The sequence below is a fragment of the Oncorhynchus nerka genome, linkage group LG23 (assembly GCF_034236695.1).
Source record: "Oncorhynchus nerka isolate Pitt River linkage group LG23, Oner_Uvic_2.0, whole genome shotgun sequence".
In the NCBI taxonomy this organism is placed as follows: domain Eukaryota; kingdom Metazoa; phylum Chordata; class Actinopteri; order Salmoniformes; family Salmonidae; genus Oncorhynchus; species Oncorhynchus nerka.
Window position 1 is genome coordinate 40,485,917 of NC_088418.1, and position 23,259 is coordinate 40,509,175.

General features: G+C 42.8%; 2 protein-coding genes across 4 annotated transcripts in view; one reads left to right on the top strand and one right to left on the bottom strand.

The window, feature by feature from the left end:
* Positions 1–1,759: 1,759 nt before the first annotated feature.
* Positions 1,760–11,198, bottom strand: rbm41 (RNA binding motif protein 41). The gene is given in 8 exon segments (XM_065008397.1): positions 1,760–1,895; positions 7,904–7,958; positions 8,444–8,554; positions 8,557–8,638; positions 9,234–9,385; positions 9,388–9,434; positions 10,016–10,071; positions 11,160–11,198. Coding segments are annotated over 8 exon segments (678 nt in total).
* Positions 11,199–11,574: 376 nt separating this feature from the next.
* Positions 11,575–23,259, top strand: part of klf8 (Kruppel like factor 8) — a 112,141-nt gene continuing 100,456 nt past the window's right edge. For all 3 annotated transcript variants that reach the window (XM_029629960.2, XM_029629962.2, XM_029629961.2), the window contains exon 1: positions 11,575–11,879. In XM_029629960.2, coding sequence (XP_029485820.2) covers positions 11,853–11,879 — 27 coding nt within the window. In that variant the 5' untranslated portion in view covers positions 11,575–11,852. The remainder of the gene's footprint in view (positions 11,880–23,259) is intronic.

A 23,259-nucleotide genomic window follows, 5' to 3' on the forward strand; every position in this document is an offset into this window, starting at 1 on the left:
CTGAAGTTTCTACAACTGTTTGAATAATGTCTGTGAGTATAACAGAACTGTTTTGGCAGGCGAAACCCCGAGTACAATCCATCCAGGGATTTATCGAACAAAAGGACCATTTGTGATGTTTCTGGGCCATTTTGGAGTGCCAACAGAAGTGCCAACGGGATGAAATATGATTGTCTGTGTTTGTTTGATGGGGTGCTGTCCTCAGATAATCCCATGGTTTGCTTTTGCCGTGAAGCCTTTTTGAACTCTGACACCGTGGCTGGATTAACAAGAAGTGAAGCTATTTATTTATTTTGATGTATTATACATGTATTTTTTTGTGAACTTTTATTATGAGTATTTCTGTTTTTGAATTTGGAGGGCTGCAATTTCACTGGATGTTGTCAAATCAGTCCAGTTACCGGGATCTGAGCGGGAAGGGATCACTAGAAGTTAAACGGGTTAACATTCACAAGGCCGCAGGGCCAGATGGATTACCAGGACGTGTATTCAGAGCATTCGCTGACCAGCTGGCAAGTGTCTTCACTGACATTTTCAATCTGTCCCTAACCCAGTTTGCATTAACTATATGTTTTAAGCAGACCATCATAGTTACTTTGCCCAAGAACGCCAAGGTAACCGGTCTAAATGACTATTGCCACATTGCACTCACATCTGTAGCCATGAAATGCTTTGAAAGGCTGGTCATGGCTCACATCAACACCATCATCCCAGACAATCTGGACCTCTACATTGCCCTTTCACACCTGGACAAAATGAACACCTACGTGAGAATGCTGTTCATTGACTACAGCTCAGTGTTCAACACCATAGTGCCCCTCGAAATTCATCACTAAGCTAAGGTCCCTGGGACTGAACACCTCCCTCTGCCACTGGATCCTGGACTTCCTGACGGGCCGCCCTCGGGTGATCAGGGTAGGTAACAATATATTCGCCACGATTCTTTGGTGCGGCGATAATCTCCTGGCTGTGCCCAGGGTCCTTTCCCGTCTAGGATCTCCTCCCATGTCCATTTCTCTAAATAGTGCTGCCTCTCCTGCTGCTGCTGCCTCTCCTGCTGCTGCTGCCTGTTACCACGCCGCTTGGTCCTATTGTGGTGGGTGGTTCTGTAACGGTTTTCTTCCGTTGAAGGATAAAGGGGGAGGACCAGACAAAACACATAAATCCCCCATGTCACACCCTGACCTAACCAAAATAATAAAGAAAACAAAGATAACTAAGGCCAGGGCATGACAACGGGGGTGGCAGCATCATGTTGTGGGGGTGCTTTGCTGCAGGAGGGACTGGTGCACTTCACAAAATAGATGGCATCATGAGGGAGGAGAATTATGTGGATATATTGAAGCAACATCTCAAGACATCAGTTAGGAAGTTAAAGCTTGGTCGCAAATAGGTCTTCCAAATGGACAATGACCCCAAGCATACTTCCAAAGTTGTGGCAAAAATGGCTTAAAGACAACAAAGTCAAGGTATTGGAGTGACCATAACAAAGTCCTGACCTCGATCCTATAGAAAATGTGTGGGCAGAACTGAAAAAGCGTGTGCGAGCACCCCTGCACATCAACTCAGTACCGGTACTCCCTGTATATAGCCACGGTCTATTTATTCCTCGTATCACTTTAAAAAAAAAAAAATCTTATATTTAACTCTGCATTGTTGGAAATTGACCTGTAAATAATCATTTCACTTTTAGTCTACACGTGTTGTCAGCGAAGCATGTGACAAATAAAAATGTGATTTGATTTGATCAATGACAGATTTACAGTGAGGTATGTGATTGGTCAAACTCAGTTTAAGGTCTGGGCTGAGGTAGAGATGAGTCTCCTGTGGTTTTCAGTTCAGAATTCTCTGATACAGTCTGTTTTCTCCCATCACTAGGGCCATCTCTGTACAGCATTGGTATCCAGGACGTCGGTCACGGTAGACCGCAAACTTCTTTCTAGTAGACCACATAAAAGTTTTCAAAATCTAACTTGTGTAACAGTATAGCCTCTGTCCCTCTCCTCGACCCAACCTGGGCTCGAACCAGGGACCCTCTGCACACATCAACAACAGCCACCCCCGAAGCATCGTTACCCATTATCTTGTTTTGCACACTTTGTACAAAAGAATAAAATGCAGTACTACAGGATATTTCTTAACGTAGCTCTTTATTAGCTAGCTATAACTGGCATGATCACTTATCGCCAACCAGGATCAAACTGACCATGACCTAACCATTTGGGTGGTCTTAACCAATCATAGCAAATCAAATCAAATCAAATGTTATTTGTCACATACACATGGTTAGCAGATGTTAATGCGAGTGTAGCGAAATGCTTGTGCTTCTAGTTCCGACAATGCAGTGATAACCAACAAGTAATCTAACTAACAATTCCAAAACTACTGTCTTATACACAGTGTAAGGGGATAAGGAATATGTACATAAGGATATATGAATGAGTGATGGTACAGAGCAGCATACAGTAGATGGTATCGAGTACAGTATATACATATGAGATGAGTATGTAGACAAAGTAAACAAAGTGGCATAGTTAAAGTGGCTAGTGACATAAGAATGCAGTCGATGATCTAGAGTACAGTATATACATATGCATATGAGATGAATAATGTAGGGTAAGTATCATTATATAAGGTAGCATTGTTTAAAGTGGCTAGTGATATATTTACATCATTTCCCATCAATTCCCATTATTAAAGTGGCTGGAGTTGGGTCAGTGTCAATGACAGTGTGTTGGCAGCAGTCATTCAATGTTAGTGGTGGCTGTTTAACAGTCTGATGGCCTTGAGGTAGAAGCTGTTTTTCAGTCTCTCGGTCCCAGCTTTGATGCACCTGTACTGACCTCGCCTTCTGGATGATAGTGGGGTGAACAGGCAGTGGTTCGGGTGGTTGATGTCCTTGATGATCTTTATGGCCTTCCTGTAACATCGGGTGGTGTAGGTGTCCTGGAGGGCAGGTAGTTTGCCCCCCGGTGATGCGTTGTGCAGACCTCACTACCCTCTGGAGAGCCTTACGGTTGAGGGCAGAGCAGTTGCCGTACCAGGCGGTGATACAGCCCGCCAGGATGCTCTCGATTGTGCATCTGTAGAAGTTTGTGAGTGCTTTTGGTGACAAGCCGAATTTCTTCAGCCTCCTGAGGTTGAAGAGGCGCTGCTGCGCCTTCTTCACGACGCTGTCAGAGTGAGTGGACCAATTCAGTTTGTCTGTGATGTGTATGCCGAGGAACTTAAAACTTGCTACCCTCTCCACTACTGATCCATCGATGTGGATAGGGGGTGTTCCCTCTGCTGTTTCCTGAAGTCCACAATCATCTCCTTAGTTTTGTTGACGTTGAGTGTGAGGTTATTTTCCTGACACCACACTCCGAGGGCCCTCACCTCCTCCCTGTAGGCCGTCTCGTCGTTGTTGGTAATCAAGCCTACCACTGTTGTGTCGTCCGCAAACTTGATGATTGAGTTGGAGGCGTGCATGGCCACGCAGTCGTGGGTGAACAGGGAGTACAGGAGAGGGCTCAGAACGCACCCTTGTGGGGCCCCCGTGTTGAGGATCAGCGGGGAGGAGATGTTGTTGCCTACCCTCACCACCTGGGGGCGGCCCGTCAGGAAGTCCAGTACCCAGTTGCACAGGGCGGGGTCGAGACCCAGGGTCTCGAGCTTGATGACGAGCTTGGAGGGTACTATGGTGTTGAATGCCGAGCTGTAGTCGATGAACAGCATTCTCACATAGGTATTCCTCTTGTCCAGGTGGGTTAGGGCAGTGTGCAGTGTGGTTGAGATTGCATCGTCTGTGGACCTATTTGGGCGGTAAGCAAATTGGAGTGGGTCTAGGGTGTCAGGTAGGGTGGAGGTGATATGGTCCTTGACTAGTCTCTCAAAGCACTTCATGATGACGGAAGTGAGTGCTACGGGGCGGTAGTCGTTTAGCTCAGTTACCTTAGCTTTCTTGGGAACAGGAACAATGGTGGCCCTCTTGAAGCATGTGGGAACAGCAGACTGGTATAGGGATTGATTGAATATGTCCGTAAACACACCGGCCAGCTGGTCTGCGCATGCTCTGAGGGCGCGGCTGGGGATGCCGTCTGGGCCTGCAGCCTTGCGAGGGTTAACACGTTTAAATGTCTTACTCACCTCGGCTGCAGTGAAGGAGAGACCGCATGTTTTCGTTGCAGGCCGTGTCAGTGGCACTGTATTGTCCTCAAAGCGGGCAAAAAAGTTATTTAGTCTGCCTGGGAGCAAGACATCCTGGTCCGTGACTGGGCTGGGTTTCTTCTTGTAGTCCGTGATTGACTGTAGACCCTGCCACATGCCTCTTGTGTCTGAGCCATTGAATTGAGATTCCACTTTGTCTCTGTACTGACGCTTAGCTTGTTTAATAGCCTTGCGGAGGGAATAGCTGCATTGTTTATATTCGGACATATTACCAGACACCTTGCCCTGATTTCACGCGAATGCTGCCATCAATCCACGGTTTCTGGTTTGGGAATGTTTTTATCGTTGCTATGGGAACGACATCTTCGATGCACGTTCTAATGAACTCGCACACCGAATCAGCGTATTCGTCAATATTTCCATCTGACGCAATACGAAACATGTCCCAGTCCACGTGATGGAAGCAGTCTTGGAGTGTGGAGTCAGCTTGGTCTGACCAGCGTTGGACAGACCTCAGCGTGGGAGCCTCTTGTTTTAGTTTCTGCCTGTAGGCAGGGATCAGCAAAATGGAGTCGTGGTCAGCTTTTCCGAAGGGGGCGGGGCAGGGCCTTATATGCGTCGCGGAAGTTAGAGTAACAATGATCCAAGGTTTTACCACCCCTGGTTGCGCAATCGATATGCTGGTAAAATTTAGGGAGTCTTGTTTTCAGATTAGCTTTGTTAAAATCCCCAGCTACAATGAATGCAGCCTCCGGATAAATGGTTTCCAGTTTGCAAAGAGTTAAATAAAGTTTGTTCAGAGCCATCGATGTGTCTGCTTGGGGGATATATACGGCTGTGATTATAATCGAGGAGAATTCTCTTGGAAGATAATGCGGTCTACATTTGATTGTGAGGAATTCTAAATCAGGTGAACAGAAGGATTTGAGTTCCTGTATGTTTCCTTCATCACACCATGTCTCGTTAGTCATGAGGCATACGCCCCCGCCACTCTTCTTACCAGAAAGATGTTTGTTTCTGTCGGCGCGATGCGTGGAGAAACCCGTTGGCTGCACCGCATCGGATAGCGTCTTCCCAGTAAGCCATGTTTCTGTGAAGCAGAGAACGTTGCAGTCTCTGATGTCCCTCTGGAATGCTACCCTTGCTCGGATTTCGTCAACCTTGTTGTCAAGAGACTGGACATTGGCAAGAAGAATGCTGGGGAGTGGTGCGCGATGTGCCCTTTTTCGGAGTCTGACCAGAACACCGCCTCGTTTCCCTCTTTTTCGGAGTCGTTTCCTTGGGTCGCTGCATGCGATCCATTCCGTTGCACAGTATGATATGGCGGTAAAATGCATCCAATTACAATTCAGTATGTTTACACATATGAATATTACACCCATCGCGCCACAAAAGCCACGGCCCTTGCAGAGCAAGGGGAACCACTACTTCAAGGTCTCAGAGCGAGTGACGTCACCAATTGAAACGCTATTAGCGCGCTCCACCGCTAACTAGCCAGCCATTTCACATCGGTTACATGTGCACAAAAAAATATACATTTTGGCAATTCACAGCGTTACCATCGAGTCTGCTTAAAAATAATGAGGTCCACAGTTCTGAAGCACAGTATGCATTGCATACAGGTTAGCTTCTTTCTCAAATATTGCTGCAATATTTAAAAACTGCTCGATTGACATAAAATTGGACCAACCCCTGGCACTATAGTTGCTACATTTGTTTTCCAAACTGTCGCTACCATAGCAACCGTCTGCAGTTAGTACATTTACATTTCCATGCTTGCCAGACCTGAAACAGACCTGTAACACAATATTTTTTGTTGTTCCAGTGGTAGTTTTTTTTTTTTACTACTTTTCTCCTATGAAGTTGCAGTTACATTTTTAATATGAGTGCTGGACCAAGCAGCGAGAAAGCGAAAATCTACCACTTTCACAGTGAGATCATTTTTTCCCCACAACAAATTCAAAATGTGTGTGACTGATTTCCCATTCAAACGTAGCTCTTGATAAGAAGGGAAATGTCGAGAGGCATTTCAAAACTGTTCACAAGAAATATGAAAGTGACTTTCCAGCTAAAAGTGAACTACGTAAGAGAAAAGTAAGAGTTGAAGTCTCAACTAGCTGCCCAACAATCGATCTTTACAAGGCCCAGCTCAAAATCAAAGGCAGCCACGATTTCATAATTCCGGGTGAGTTGCATACTAGCAAAGCACAAGAAACCGTTCCAGGATGGAGAAATAGTCAAATAGGCCTTTTTAGAGGCAAAAGACTCATTGTTTGATGTTCTCAAAAATAAATCAGAAATATTTCCAATATTAAGGATGTTCACCTATCCAGAAATACTGTGAAATGATGGATGAGGATTTGAGGGACCATCTTAAAAAAGACACGAGTATAAATGCTCTTTTCACTTCAATTTGACGAGTCGACAGATGTGATCAACACATCTCAGTTGTGCATTTTCATCAGAATGGTGTTTGAAGATATGACTGCCAAAGAGGAACTGCTCACAATCGTATCGCTAAAATGAAAACTCGAGGGGAGGACATTTTTGTGGCATTCAAGGACTTTTTTTAAACAGCAATCAGTTACCCATTCACAAACTACAGATGGAGCACCAGCATGACTGGCTGCATCAACTTTGCAAAAGTGATGACTTTCCAGACTTCCTCAATTATCACTGCATAATCCATCAACAAGCCTTATGTGGTAAAATGCTGAATATGAAAGATGTCATGGATATCGCGCTCAAAATCGTGAATTTGATTCAGGCCAGAAGTCTGCAGACCTCTTCACGTCTCAACTGGAAGAAAGTGAAGCTGAACACAGGCCTCTTGCAACACACAGATGTAAGGAGGCTTAGTAGAGGTACATTCCTGCAGAGATTTAAGGATCTGTTATTTGAAATCAAGGAGTTTCTGGCCTCAAAATATGCCGAATATGAGCAGTTGGAAGGCAAAGTGTGGCTGTTAGATGTATCTTTTTTGACCAATGTAACTTTTCGGCTGAATGAACTCAATTTAAAGCTGCAAGGAAAATACAAAAATATTTTTTTAAATAATTAGCCATGTGACAGCTTTTAATCAAACATTAAAATTGCTGTCCTGACACTTGCAGCGACATGAACTGAGGAATTTCAAAAATATGTCAGAACTCGAGTCAGGGAAAGGCACCTGCACTTTGTGACTGGTCGATACGTTCAACAGGTACACAACATTATCGCAGACTTTGACCGACGCTTTCAATACTTTGCAATCCTGGAACCTGTGGCAACATTTATGTGCTTTCTGTTTGGTGTGGAAGTTGATGTTGATGAAATTGCAACAAACATTGCATCATTGTTTCACATGGAGACATCAGCTGTCAAGAGTGAAATTTTGACTCTGCAAAGCGACTTCAAAATCAAATCGAGGGCATTGGGGGAACACTTTTGGAACCTTATCGTGGTGAAAAAATATCCAAAGATGTGAAAAGTTGCCATGTACTTGACAGCATTTTTTGGATCTATCTACCTTTGTGAGTCAGCATTTTAAGACATGAAGATTATCAAGTCAAAATAGCGGTCCACTCTAACAGATGATCACCTGGACACCTGCTTGAGGCTAGCAATCAGTAGCTACAACCCAGACCATGCTAAGCTAGCTGATAGCATTCAGTGCAAACCATCCAATATATAAGGTGCGGTGTAGACCGCGTTAGGAAGCAGGGTGGAAAAAGTAGATCCTATGTAACTAAAGTCTGGGCACCCCTGCTGTACAGTGTCCAGGAGGTCTGAGGAGGATGCCCCCTACTGGTCAGCCAGGGTATCTTCCTCTAAGGGAAATACCAAAAACGTGAGCAGGTAAGTGTTAGTACTCCATGACAGCTTGTAGCCTACTTACTAGGTAGTTACAGGGTAATTTAAAAACTAAACATATTGCAACAATAATAACAATATTACACATCAATACAGGGTAATTGCTTACTGTCAGATTCCAATATTGTAAATGACAAACAGGATGATGGACAGCTGAATTCCTTTATTTCTTTTAAAGAAAACATTCAACATATACACAAAATACACAGTGATGCCAAGGTCATTAATAATAAAACATCTTAAAATATTATATTTTCCGGTTCAAGCCCAGCACCCAACTCCTATTGTGTCTTTTCAAAGACACTTCCAACACACATAGGACTTGTTCAAACTCCTCCAAAACTCCTTTTCGTTCTAACTCGTTCATGCTTTCTAACCTCTTGGTCTATGGAAGTTGCAGTGTGAACGACCAGACACTTAGCATTGTATAACATCACCCCACCTTGGTGATAGAGTGCACTGAGGAAGCCCGGGTGGTCATTACCATGGAACAGGGCCTACTCGACCATCTCTCTGCGGGACAGGGGTCAGCTGGCTGAGAAGCAATGTGGAGCTCTGCCCGAGCCGCCATCTTGTCCTGGATCACCTGCAGACGCTGCTGCCGCACCCCGGGGGCACACACACCCACCCCATGACCCTGTAGGGCAGAACACACAACATGGCTGCCTGAAGCACACACCCCTGAACCACACACACAGCTGCCTACTTGACCATACTGTTCAATGAGTCTAACCGGTAATACAGGTGGAATAATAATAGCATCCTTTTATCGGTGAGTATTGAAGTAAATAGAGTTGAGGAAAGTTACACCCTGATCTCTTCCAGTTTGGATGGATGCCTGAGTCAAAGAATCAATAACAGGCTACACCACCAGGATGTTTTTCATGTCTGACAACACACTCATAGTTGATCAGTCAATATCACTAACATTTATTCCTTCTCAGGAGGTGTAATTGATAACCACAACCACACACATTGTCTCCATTCATAAAACATCTCGTCGTTACATCCAGCGGTATATCCAGCAGCTGGCAAAAACAGTGGGCAAAACTAGTTAAAATGACATTATTACAATCTGGTTGTAGAGACATTTCAACCAGTTTGCCCACTGTCTGGGGAGCAACAATCACCTTCTCTTCACTATTTTGACCTATTCTTCCTTCTATGTGGCTGTCCAAATGTACTGTCCCTGGTAGTAAATGGCATAAATGATAAAAATAAATAACATTCACCATCTCATTGTTTTAAGGCTGGTCTCTGGGGAACCACAGTTCCATCTCCAGGTCTGAGAGCCCCAACTCCCTAAGACTGGCCAGCTCCCTCCCCCCGTTCTGGTGAGCCTGGAACTGGGATATACTCCTCACCCAGGCATCCTGCTCCCCAAAGGCTTGTACAGCGCCACAGGGGCAAAACACTTCCTCTTGGCAACACATCTGGGACAACACATGAGAGGTCTAAAAGTCTCTCTAAATGTGGTCTGAAAGTACATAATGACATTTAGCAGTAATAATTAATCATTTAGTTATTATGCCATGATCATTTAAAGGTAAAACTCAAGACTCAATCAGGTATAACACGAGAGTTGAGGAATTCTTATCTTATTCTCTGACTTTCAGACATTGTTTAATTAACGGCTTGGGTTTAAGCTAAATTGACGAGTTCATGTGTCTAGACGTTAACAAATCATTGGCTGGCTGTCCTTAGGTGAACCTGTACTGGAATGCACAGGGGAATGTAGACCCTCCCCTTATATGTCAGTTCAGACATATAAGAATATGTAAATAGTGTGGCTGTTGCAACTTGCTATTGTCATGCTGCAGAAGAAAATAAACAGTTGGATGAGGTGAGTTTCTTCCTTACATGTAAAGCACTTTGAGCTTGTGTTGGTAAAAAAAAAGAAGCGCTATAGAAATCCAAATCAAATTATTATTATTTAGTAGGAGTGTAGGCTATTGTATGTAAACTGTGTGGGTGGTGCTATTGTAATTGTGTGTGTGTGTGTGTGGAGGCTCACCTGTCTATGTTGAAGTCCGTGTCTAGCTGATGTAGGACGAGACTGTGGAGCGGTCTCTGTCCCGTTCCTCACACAAATGACAGGTCTTACTGTAACACACACACACAGTGTCATACACATTACTCTATACATTTTCATTAAATATACAACTGTTTTTAGGAACCAATTTTAACGGTGCAGCTATCACTGGAGTAGCTGACGTTAGCTAGCTAACGTTAGTGCATCGCATTCCAGCTACACAATGTTAGTAATGCAAGTGACAGACAGCTTTTGGCAACACGATTATATAAACACCTCATATATGCGTGCATATTATACAGCAAAATGAGGCCAATAAAACTGTAGTAAATCAATGTAATGTGAGCTTGTTAGCAGAGAACGTTGTTTACCGTCGCATATTTCCGTTTTGTTCTCCTGTAGGAGGAGTTTGGGACGCAGCGCGGAATTTTGGGAAATGGAGTGCTAGCTCAATTTCACAGACTCCAGAGGGAATGATTGTTTAATCTATAATAATAGCATTTAAAGGGAGTTAATGGAAGAGCATTTGAGGACAGAAGCCATTCCCACATAGCTGTGCCTTAGGTTTAGTGTAGAAAGTCTACAAAGGTAGGTTAAGCCAGATCCTGAAATGTTTCAATTTGTTGCACTAAAAGGAAACCTGTCAGCATTGACAGTAATATAATTGTAATAGCATTTAGCTGTTTAGCTGAAACCATAGACTATGTGGTTGAAACATCTCTGTTGGATCAACACTCAGATCAAATCAAATTGTACTGGTCACATAAGCAAGTTTAGCAGATTTATTGGGGATGTAGTGAAATGCTAGTTGATAGTTGTGAAGTGATAATTCACCTTAATGTCAAATTTTCCTTATCATCTTATGAATAGGCTATAAAATATTGGAGGACACCTATTTAATACATTTTCTAGAGTTGTGAAAGAGCTCCCAGAGTGTATATCTTTTTTAGGAAAAGATGTCAATTTTTTACATTTCTTTTCGTACTCGTCAATATCTTCTGCTGTAGATAATATTGGCACTGTACTGATCATAAATCTACAGTAGTAATTTGGGCACCTAAGCTATCCCTTAAAAAAAAATGTTTTTAGGAACCACTCCCTTCCGATGTCAGGACAGAGACCACACCCTTTCTACGTCATAACAGAGGGTGTGGTTGAAAGCCATCCTCCCCTCCCTTTACACCAGCATAAACATAATATTCAGAATGTAATAACACATTAGTTCATGTCTTTTTGGACCGGGCTTTCTTGAATTGCATTGAATACATGTTCCAAGTTAGTTAATAGGAGACATTGCCATATTCAGCTGTGACATATCAATTTGCCCCATAGACATCCACTACAACTCACTTTACATCATTAGGTTGACATGGATGTGTGTGTGCCTTTACAGAAGCTATGACGGCGAAATGCATGCACATTTAGTGTGTGGTTTTTGGGGGATAGTTTGGCGTTGCTGCAAGCTCGGGTAGGTCTGGCCTGTGGCTGGCTGCTCAGCTTCTGATTGACAGGGTTGAGGGGTGGAGACGCAGGGTGGGGTCACAAGCAGGGAGAGGCGGAGGAGAAACGAAGAGAGAGAGCGCCCAACCCTGTACACGGCAACAACACACCGAGAGAGAGAGAGACTTTACTGGTGAAGAAAGAGGAATAGTCGACGCCGTGGATATGATCTAAAAGAATACCCGAAGAGGCAAACAATACAACTTTCTCCCAAATAGCAAATAGATTCAAAAAGGTGGAAAACTGCCAAAAAGATTACTATTATTCAAATTCACCCCACCCGATCAACCCCCCCCCCCTCTGCACCCTAGCTACCGAGATGCACACGGAGACTCGAAGCAAGAAAGTAAGTCTGTCTTGACCATTATTGACTTTGCCCTGTCCAGCAAACTGCTATCGGCCGATATTTAAATGAGTTCACATTGTCAGTTTAACATGTGCCAATTTAAAGACAATTGGAGAGTGTCTGACAAAGGGAAAGGCATATGTAAGAAGCTTGACTCTTACATTCAGTTAGCTAGCTAGTTGACCAACTACTAGGCAACGGCACTGATAATAATAGCATGTTAGCTAGCTAGGTGACTGACGCAGGCTACTGAGAGCTAGAGGTGGAGAGTCGAATCGATTCCTCGACTCCCAGTTGTGTGTGTCAAGCTTCGATTTAGCTAGGAATCGACTCATAGGATTCAGTATTTTTGCAACGGAGGAGACTGTTGCCGTAGGCTACTTCCGAGACACAAACTCTCGCATCTTCCACAGCAAAGAAAGAGGTTCGATAGCCCTCCGACAAATCGACCGCAGACTGTGCTGTTGCCTCTCTCACCCTGTCTCATAATAAACAATGTTCTCTCCTCTGTAAACGTTAACGATTTAACGTGCATGCAAATGGAAGGAATTGAAACGTGTTAACTATATACCCCTTCTCGGGTAACTGTCTCTCTCACCCCCTCTCTCTGTGCGAGCTTTGGGGTACAGGTTTTTTTAAAGTGCGCTGTGATCTATGTGAGGCAGGAAGGAAACACAGGAACTGCAGCTAGTACATAGAGATGGATAGAGATCTCTAGATGGATATAACCCATTTTAGTATGGGCATTGCCATTGAGGGTTTCCACCATGAACTGGGTGGTTTATTCCTATGGGTCGGGAGAGAGATCCGCTAATGATCAGAGCATTGTCTTCTTCAAATTGGGTTGACTATGGCTTTAAGCTATATCACTGTCATCTAGTGGCCACAATAGATGAATGACACAAGATTTGGTTGAGGACTCCAGCACTGCAGGTGGTGGTAAAATCACCAATATTAGCTTTATGCTTTTTTCAAACCCAAAATAAGAACATTTACATCTTTTAAAATGGAGATGGCCTCAATGGTGCTGCCCATGCCACCATAATGGTACAGATACAAAGATTAGATCTCTATCTATCTCTATGAGCTGGTAGGACACAGTCTTAGTTCCTTAAAGGGACAGTAGCACTCGCTCACATCCCAACCCTGGGAACGAGCCAGGTGTAGGCCTACTGCCTCGAGCGACACTGTACACGCATCCGGCCTGCCGTATCTCGTGCACAGAACTTTACATAATTTGGAAGCCTGCTGTAAATATTTTGGTACAGCCGTCAGGTACAGTAGCAAAAGGTCAGAGTGCAAGACAAGTATTCAGGCTCAACCAGGGACAGGAAAGAACCCATCCTTCAAGCTTGTCTGGGGTGTCAAGACTTTTCATCATTCACAAGATCGTTATCGTTATCCTTCAACAATATGCAATATGAATAAAGGTTTCATTATGCATCATACATTAAACAGGTATCCTACTGATCTATCATCATGTTGACACAAATTATGCATTATGTCTGAGATACCTCCACATTACTTTTGGCCTCAGTTATTGTTTTTCTCTAAGCATGACACAAATCCATTTCTTATCATGTCTGTAGTCTGTGTAGTTGCCTTATTATGATTGACAGTTTCATGCTGTAATGAAACATGAATCGGATGTCGTCACTCGTCACTGCTACACAAGAGACACAGAGCACACTCCTTTTCCTGTATGTGTGTGTGCAAGCGTGCTTCTTTGTGTGTGTGTGTGCTCGTCCGCGGGTATTCTCTCTGTGTGCGAGTTTGGCTTGTATACGCCTCTGTATCTGTGTGCATGGCATGGATTAGGCCAGCTCTGAAGGTGTAATCTATACGCAGGGCCTATAACACATTCCTATGCAAGACAGCAGCAGCCTCAGCAGGCCTAATGGTGGTGACCACTGAGTTTTGTGGAGGGAGAGGCCCAGTCATTTGGAGGCCAGTAGTGTCTGTAGCCGACCAATCAGCCTGTTACCAACACTTAGTAAACTTCTGGAAAAAATTGTGTTTGACCAGATACAATGTTATTTCACAGTAAACAAATTGACAACAGCATTTCAGCATGCTTATAGGGAAGAACACTCAACAAGCACAGCACATACACAAATTACTGATGATTGGCTGAGAGAAATTGATGATAAAATAATTTTGGGGCTGTTTTGTTAGACTTCAGTGAGGCTTTTGACATTATCGATCATAGTCTGCTGCTGGAAAAACGTACAGTTGAAGTCAGAAGTTTACATACACTTAGTTGGAGTCATTAACTCGTTTTTCAACCACTCCAAACATTTCTTGTTAACAAACTATAGTTTTGGCAAGTCGGTTAGGACATCTACTTTGTGCATAATTTTTCCAACAATTGTTGACAGACAGATTATTTCACTTATAATTCACTGTATCACAATTCCAATGAGTCAAAAGTGTTATATACACTAAGTTGACTGTGCCTTTAAACAGCTTGGGAAATTCCAGTAAATGGTGTAATGGCTTTAGAAGCTTCTGATAGGCTAATTGACATAATTTTAGTGAATTGGAGGATGTATTTCAAGGCCTACCTTCAAACTCAGTGCCTCTTTGCTTGACATCATGGGAAAATCAAAAGAAATCAGCCAAGACCTCTACAAGTCTGATTCATCCTTGGGAGCAATTTCCAAATGCCACGTTCATCTGTACAAACAATAGTACGCAGGTACAAACACCACAGACCACGCATCCGTCATACCGCTCAGGAAGGAGACGCGTTTCTGTCTCCTAGAGTTGAACGCACTTTCGTGCAAAAGTGCAAATCAATTCCAGAACAACAGCAAAGGATCTTGTGAAGATGAAGGAGGAAACCGGTACAAAAGTATCTATATCCACAGTTAAACGAGTCCTATATTGACATTAGAGGTCGACCAATTAATCGGAATGGACAATTAATTAGGGCCGAGTTCAAGTTTTCATAACAATCGGAAATCGGTATTTTTGGACACCCGATTTATTTATTTTTTTAACATTTATTTTTTTTGGACACCTTTATTTAATCTTTATTTAACTAAGCAAGCCAGTTAAGAACACATTCTTATTGTCAATGACGGCCTAGGAACGGTGGGTTAACTGCCTCGTTCAGGGGCAGAACGGTAGATTTTTACCTTGTCAGCTCGGGGCATTCAATCTTGCAACCTTACAGTTAACTAGTCCAACACACTAACCACCTGCCTCTCATTGCACTCCACGAGGAGACTGCCTGTTACGCGAATGCAGAAGCCAAGTTAAGTTGCTAGCTAGCATTAAACTTATCTTATAAAAAACATTCAATCAATCATAATCACTAGTTAACTACACATGGTTGATGATATTACTAGTTTATCTAGCGTGTCCTGCGTTGCATATAATCGATACGGTGCATATCGTTGCTCCAATGTGTTCCTAACCATAAACATCAATGCCTTTACACAGAAGTATATATTTTTAAACCTGCATATTTAGCTAAAGAAATCCAGGTTAGCAGGCAATATTAACCAGGTGAAATTGTCACTTCTCTTGCATTCATTGCACGCAGAGTCGGTGTATATGCAACAGTTTGGGCCGCCTAATTTGCCAGAATTTTACGTAATTATATTAACGACCTATGGCTCGTATTTCTGTGCGTTATTATCTTATAACTAAGTCTATGATTTGATAGAGCAGTCTGACTGAGCGATGGTAGGCAGCAGCAGGCTCGTAAGCATTCATTTAAACAGCACTTTTGTGCGTTTGCCAGCGGCTGTTTATGACTTCAAGCCTATCAACTCCCGAGATTAGGCTCGTGTAACCGATGTGAAATGGTTAGCGGGTTGCGCGCTAATAGCGTTTCAAATGTCACTCGCTCTGAGACTTGGAGTGGTTGTTCCCCTTGCTCTGCAAGGGCCGCGGCTTTTGTGGAGCGATGGGTAACGCTGCTTCGAGGGTGACTGTTGTCGTTGTGTTCCTGGTTCGAGCCCAGGGAGGAGCGAGGAGAGGGACGGAAGCTATACTGTTACACTGGCAATACTAAAGTGCCTATAAGAACATCCAATAGTCAAATGTTAATGAAATACAAATTGTATAGAGAGAAATAGTCCTATAGTTCCTATAATAACTACATCCTAAAACTTCTTACCTGGGAATATTGAAGAATCATGTTAAAAGGAACCACCAGCTTTCATATGTTCTCATGTTCTGAGCAAGGAACTTAAACGTTAGCTTTCTTGCATATTGCACTTTTACTTTCTTCTCCAACACTTTGTTTTTGCATTATTTAAACCAAATTGAACATGTTTCATTTTTTATTTGAGGCTAAATTGATTTTATTGATGTATTATATTAAGTTAAAATAAGTGTTAATTCAGTATTGTTGTAATTGTCATTATTACACATTTTAAAAAAATGTAAAAATCGTCTGATTAATCGGTATCTGCTTTTTTTGGTCCTCCTATAATCTGTATCGGCGTTGAAAAATCATAATCGGTCGAACTTTAATTGACATAACCTGACATGCCACTCAGCAAGGAAGAAGCCACTGCTCCAAAATCGCCATAAAAAGCAAGACTACAGTTTGCAACTGCACATGGGGACAAAGATAGTACTTTTTGGAGAAATGTCCTCTGGTCTGATGAAACAAAAATAGAACTGTTTGGCCATTGTTATGTTTGGAGGAAAAAGGGGGAGGCTTGCAAGTCGAAGAACACCATCCCAACCGTGAAGCACAGGGGTGGCAGCATCATGTTGTGGGGGTGCTTTGCTGCAGGAGGGACTGGTGCACTTCACAAAATAGATGGCATCATGAGGGAGGAATATGATGTGGATATATTGAAGCAACATCTCAAGACATCAGTCAGGAAGTTAAAGCAAATTGGTCTTCCAAATGGACAATGACCCCAAGCATACTTCCAAAGTTGTGGCAAAATGTCTTAAGGACAACAAAGTCAAGGTCTTGGAGTGGCCATCACAAAGCCCTGACCTCAATCCCATAGAAAATGTGTGGGCAGAACTGAAAAGTAATGTAAAGGCAATGCTACCAAATACTAATTGAGTGTATGTAAACTTCTGACCCACTGGGAATGTGATGAAAGAAATAAAAGCTGAAATGAATAATTCTCTCTACTGTTATTCTGACATTTCACATTCTTAAATTAAAATGTTGATCCTAATTGACCTAAGACAGGGAATTTTTACTAGGATTAAATGTCGGGAATTGTGAAAACGAAGTTTAAATGTATTTGGTTCAGGTGTATGTAAACTTCTGACTTCAACTGTATGTGTTATGGTTTTACACCCCCTGCAATAATGTGGATAAAGAGTTACTTGTCTAACAGAACACAGAGGGTGTATAATCCAGTTAGAATCAGGAATTCCCCAGGGTAGCTGTTTAGGCCCCTTGCTTTTTTCTACTTCTAATTTTTACTAACGACATGCCACTGGCTTAGTTGCATGTAATACCAGAGTGTCTATGTATGCGGATGACTCAACACTATACATGTTAGCTACTACAGCGACTGAAATGACTGCAACACTCAAAGAGCTGCAGTTAGTTTCAGAGTGGGTTTCAAGGAATAAGTTAAACATATTGATACAACAGTAGCTAAGGTGGGGAGAAGTCTGTCCATAATAAAGAGATGCTCTACCTTCTTAACAACACTATCAACAAGGAAGGTCCGACAGACCCTTAGTCATGTGGTCAGGTGCCACAAAAAAATAGGCTCAGAAGAGGGCAGCACGGCTGGCCCTTGGATGTACACAGAGAGCTAATATTAATAATATGCATGTCAATCTCTCCTGGCTGAAAGTGGAGGAGAGATTGACTTCATCACTACTTTTATTTATGAGAGGTATTGACATGTTGAATGCACCGAGCGGTCTGTCTAAACTACTGGCACACAGTTCGGACACCCATGCATTCCCCACAAGACATGCCTCGAGTTCTCTTCACAGTCCCCAAGTCCAGAACAGACTATGGAAGGTGCACAGTACTACATAGAGCCATGACTACATGGAACGCTATTCCACATCAAGTAACTGAAGCAAGCAGTCAAATTTGTGATGCAACACAAACATTGGCACGGACACATGCATACACACACACACGATAACATACACACACAATAACAAATGCACTATACATACACATGGTTTAGTACTGTAGATATGCGGTAGTGGTGGAGTAGGGGCCTGAGGGCACACAATTTGTTGTGAAATCTGTGAATGTATTGTAATGTTTTTAAAATTGTATAAACTGCCTTAATTTTGCTGGACCCCAGGAAGAGTAGCTGCTGTTTTGGAAGCAGCTATTGGGGATCCATAATAAATACAAACCTAGGCCTTGAACCTGACCGTTTTGCATTCAAGCATGCCAAATTGTCACATTACTAAATAAATGGTTGACAAGTTGACAAAGGCAGAAACAGACTGGCACCCAGGCTAGGAGCATTAGCCCCTTTCGGGCTTCAGCTTGTTTGAGACAGGAGTGGCCCTGTACTATTACAGGGTTGTAGCATGTGGTGCATGATATTTGAGGGAGAGGGGATTCATTGGTGAGAGTGTCACAACAGGGGGTAAAGAGAGGTGAGGTGACCCTGATTTGGCAGACTGGGGGCGTTAGCTGACTTTGTGGAGCAGCCAGTCACGGGGGTATGAGCTGGGTGGGGAGACAGGGTGGATGGTGTCACAGTCACAGGGGTATTAGTTTGGAAGGAAGGGAAGGACAGTTGAGTGGGGTTGGGTTGGGGTGGGGTGGATAGGTTTAACAGGGGTAATAGTTTAGAAGGAAGGGAAGGACTGTTGAGTGGGGTTGGGGTGGATAGGGTTAACAGGGGTAATAGTTCGGAAGGAAGGACAGGAGTGGTAGGGTTGGGGTGGATAGGGTTAACAGGGTTATTAGTTTAGAAGGAAGGGAAGGACAGTTGAGTGGGTTTGGGGTGGATAGGTTTAACAGGGGTAATAGTTTAGAAGGAAGGGAAGGACAGTTGAGTGGGGTTGGGGTGGATAGGGTTAACAGGGGTAATAGTTTAGAAGGAAGGACAGGAGTGGTAGGGTTGGGGTGGATAGGGTTAACAGGGGTATTAGTTTAGAAGGAAGGACATGAGTGGTAGGGTTGGGGTGGATAGGGTTAACAGGGGTATTAGTTTAGAAGGAAGGACGTGAGTGGTAGGGTTGGGGTGGATAGGGTTAACAGGGGTATTAGTTTAGAAGGAAGGACATGAGTGGTAGGGTTGGGGTGGATAGGGTTAACAGGGGTATTAGTTTAGAAGGAAGGGAAGGACAGTTGAGTGGGGTTGGGGTGGATAGGTTACCAGGGGTATTAGTTTGGAAGGAACGGAAGGAAGGAGTGGTAGGGTTGGGGTGGTGTCATAAGGGTATTAGTTTTGGAGGACAGGAGAGGTGGGGCGATGGTAAGGGGGGTGTCAAGCGTGTCACTAGGGCTGGCACAATTACAGTATAGACCTAACTGTGTAATGGACAGTTATGGATGAAGACCTTTATGAACATAAAATAATCGGCATAACCGTAAAAAAAAATCTATTAAAATCTGAAAGTATTCAGACCGCTTTACTTTTTCCACATTTTGTTATGTTACAGCCTTAATCTGAAATTGATTACATTTAGACTTTGTCATTATCGGGTATTGTGTGTTGATTGATGAGGAAAACATCTATTTAATACATTTTGAATAAGGCTGTAACTAGGTGCACCAATATATTTTTTTGTCCGATACTGATATCCGATATTTTCCTGGCCAAAAAAACGATATTTAAAGTTTTAGCGGCCTTTTAAGCATTCTAGTACAGTTAAATAGTTAAAACACACACATGCAGACAGCGGTCTAAGACACTGCATCTCAGTGCAAGAGATGTCACTGCAGTCCCTGGTTCAAATCTAGGCTGTATTACATCTGGCCGTGATGGGAGTCCCATAGGGCAGCGCACAATTGGCCCAGCGTCGTCTGGGTTTGGCCGGGGTAGGCCATCATTGTAAATAAGAATTTGTTCTTAACTGACTTGCCTAGTTAAATAAAGGTTACACACCACACTGACCAAAAAGTTATTTTGTTGGCATTTACGTATGTCCCCATTACCAGTAAAACAATCAAAACCTATATCTTTCACTTACTTTCTGTGCTGTTTGATGGTCATTTGTTCAATCGTTTCATTCTCAACCAGGATTTCATCATACATGTCAAGCTGTGAAGTTTCAGCTGTCTGTCCGGTGGCCTCTTCTGTCGTGGGTACTCTTCTTCGGTGGGCACTGTCACTGTGTCCGTTTCCATCTTGTCCAGCTGTGTCTATAACATTTCACGTAAACCCGGTTTCTTGTCTGCATCGATGTAGCGGTCCTTGTACATAGCATCGAGCATGGTAGCAACACAGTAAAGAGCGAATGCCACCGAATCGCTTGTTCGCAGCCTGTGCCGGTAGTTTTGTTGAGCAGGCGTTTCAATGCCATGACAGAGGGTATCACGTCTGCTGCAGGCGCAGTTGATGAGCTTATTTCTCGAGTCAGTTGTTCGAACGGAGCTAGCTAGTGTGTTCATGTTTCAAACATGTTCTCAAATGCCATTGAAATGGCAGCAGCGGTATGACAACCAGCACATTCTTGAGCAACGCAATACGACTTTCCTCAGTACGAAATCCTCGACAATCCACTGTGCTGTCAGACTCGGCATGCTCATGGGGCTAATATTGCTGGTCCAAATGTCAGTCGTGAAGCTAATAGCAGTGCCGCTATTACTGTGTAACTCCGGTGGCGTATACCGGTGCTCGACCAGTTGCCGAAAGCCAACGTCTCCCATGACAGAGAACGGTTGATTGTCAAGGGCAATGAATTCCATTATCTTGGCGTTAATGGATTTCACCTTTGAGTTGTCTCGCTAAAATGTTCTTACTCTTTTCAAATGACTGCTCGACTTGTTGACTGCAGACATTGTGGGCTAGGTTAGGAATGCTGTGTTGCACGTGTAGCGCAACATTTTATGTGGCGTCATTACGTCATGTACCTACATTGTATAGGTATGCACGTCAGCTTTGACATCGGTTTTGCACATCGGCGTTATACTAGACTTCGGGTCGATGTTGGCATTTTTAGCTAATATCGTCCGATTCCGATATGTTCACCGATATATCGTGCATCCCTAGCTGTAACGTAACAAAATGTGGAAAAAGTCGAGAAGTCTGAATACTTCCGACTGCGCGGTATATTCGACTTTGGGAATGGTTTATTCAAGTTTTAATTAAGCCTAAACGATTTGATTATTTTAACAATATTGAATGTGTATGTATTGTTTTGTTATTTTGGCTATAGGCTTTTATTAGGTAAGAAGGCTAATTAGAAGGCTCTTTTTCTCAAAGCAATTTGAGTGACTCAACGCATTGTGAAAATACAAATATTTTTAATTCACAGCATAGTTTCCTTTTATCCAAATATCGAATAGACATACAAACAAATGAATTAACGCAGGGAATAGTAATAATAGACGAATAATAATGCTAATAAAGTTATAATTATTATTTATTTTTATATGGTGGGTTACGGATTGGCTCTCGGAACAATTCTATGTGGTATATCAGCTTAGCGCCCATCCCTCACCCCAACGTCTTACATGCTGACCAGATCGGACAAGTCGTGTGCGCGAGCGTCGCAAAATACATTTAGAAATCCATGTTATTCAATTATTGCACCCACACTGCTCGCGCGCGCCAACAAGAGTCTACGATGCCAAGGGCTAAAATAGAGCTCCTTTCTATTTCTAATGCAGATCGCGCTGAAAGTCCTGCCTCTCCCATCTCCTCATTGGTTTATAGAAGCAGGTACCCACTTGCCATCTCCTCTTTGGTTATAACCACGTGGGTGATTGAAAGACGACCTGTTTTGCCGGTCATCGTGGTAATACTATGAAAGTTTAGATGCCAATCACCATATAAGTACAAAGAAGAAAAAGCCTGGAAGGAGGAGAGATGACTAGAAACGATTCGGTTGGCCGTTTTATGTGTGGATTAATTGTCGGAGTAGAGGACCTTGGGAATTTCAGGTAAATTAACAACTCAATGTTTATATCCCAGGGCAAATTAGCTAGCAACAGCAAGCCAGCTAAATAGTACAAATTAGCTAGCAAGTGCAAGCTAACTAGATAAATTGGCATACATGTTTAATGCTTTTCGACCTGTCCCCAAATTAATGCCATTGGTTCAGAGTTTGTTTTGATATTTTAACCCGGCGTGTCGTGATTGCATTTGGTCTAGGGGGACAAAATACATTTATGCACGATGGCGCACGCGTGCAGCCGGTTTGGGTTCCGTGTTAGACTGGGGAAAGCTTTGCCAATAGTGTGCAATGCTGTCATCAAGGCAAAGGGTGGCTACTTTGAAGAATCTCAAATATAAAATATATTTAGATTTGTTTAACACTTTTTTGGGGGTTACTACATGATTCCATATGTGTTATTTATAGTTTTTTGATGTCTTCACTATTATTCTACAATGTAGAAAATAGTAAAAAATTATAGAAAAAAAACATGTCTAAATTAGAGGTCGACCGATTAATCGGCTATGGGACCAATTTCAAGTTTTCATAACAAACGGTAATCAACCTTTTTGGATGCCGATTATGGCCGATTACATTGCATTCCATGAGGAAACTGTGTGGCAGGCTGACCACCTGTTACGCGAGTGCAGCGTCAAAAGGACCTTGTGGCTGCAAGGAGCCAAGGCAAATTGCTCGCTAGCATTAAACTTATTTTATAAACAATATTTTATAAGCAATCACATAATCACTAGTTAACTACACATGATAGATGATATTACTAGTTTAACTAGCTTGTCCTGCGTTGCACATAATCAATGCGGTGCCTGTTAATTTATCATCGAATCACAGCCTACTTCATTTCTCCAAACGGGTGATGATTTGACAAAAGCGCTTTCGCGAAGAAAGCACAAGTATACTTAGCCATAAAAATCAATGCCTTTCTTAAAATCAATACACAGAAATATACATATTTTTAAACGTGCATATATAGTTAAAATAAATGCATGTTAGCAGGCAATATTAACTAGGGAAATTGTGTCACTTCTCTTACGTTCAGTGCAAGCAGAGTCCGGGTATATGCAACAGTTTGGGCCGCCAGGCTCGTTGAGAACTGTATTTCTTCCTAACAAAGACCGTAATTAATTTTCCAGAATTTTACATAATTATGACATAACATTGAAGGTTGTGCAATATAACAGCAATATTTAGACTTAGGGTTGCCACCCGTTCGACAAAATACAGAATGGTTCCGTGTTTCACTGAAAGAATAAACCGTTTGTTTTCGAAATGATAGTTTACTGATTCGACCATATTAATGACCAAAGGCTCGTATTTCTGTGTGTTTATTATAATTAAG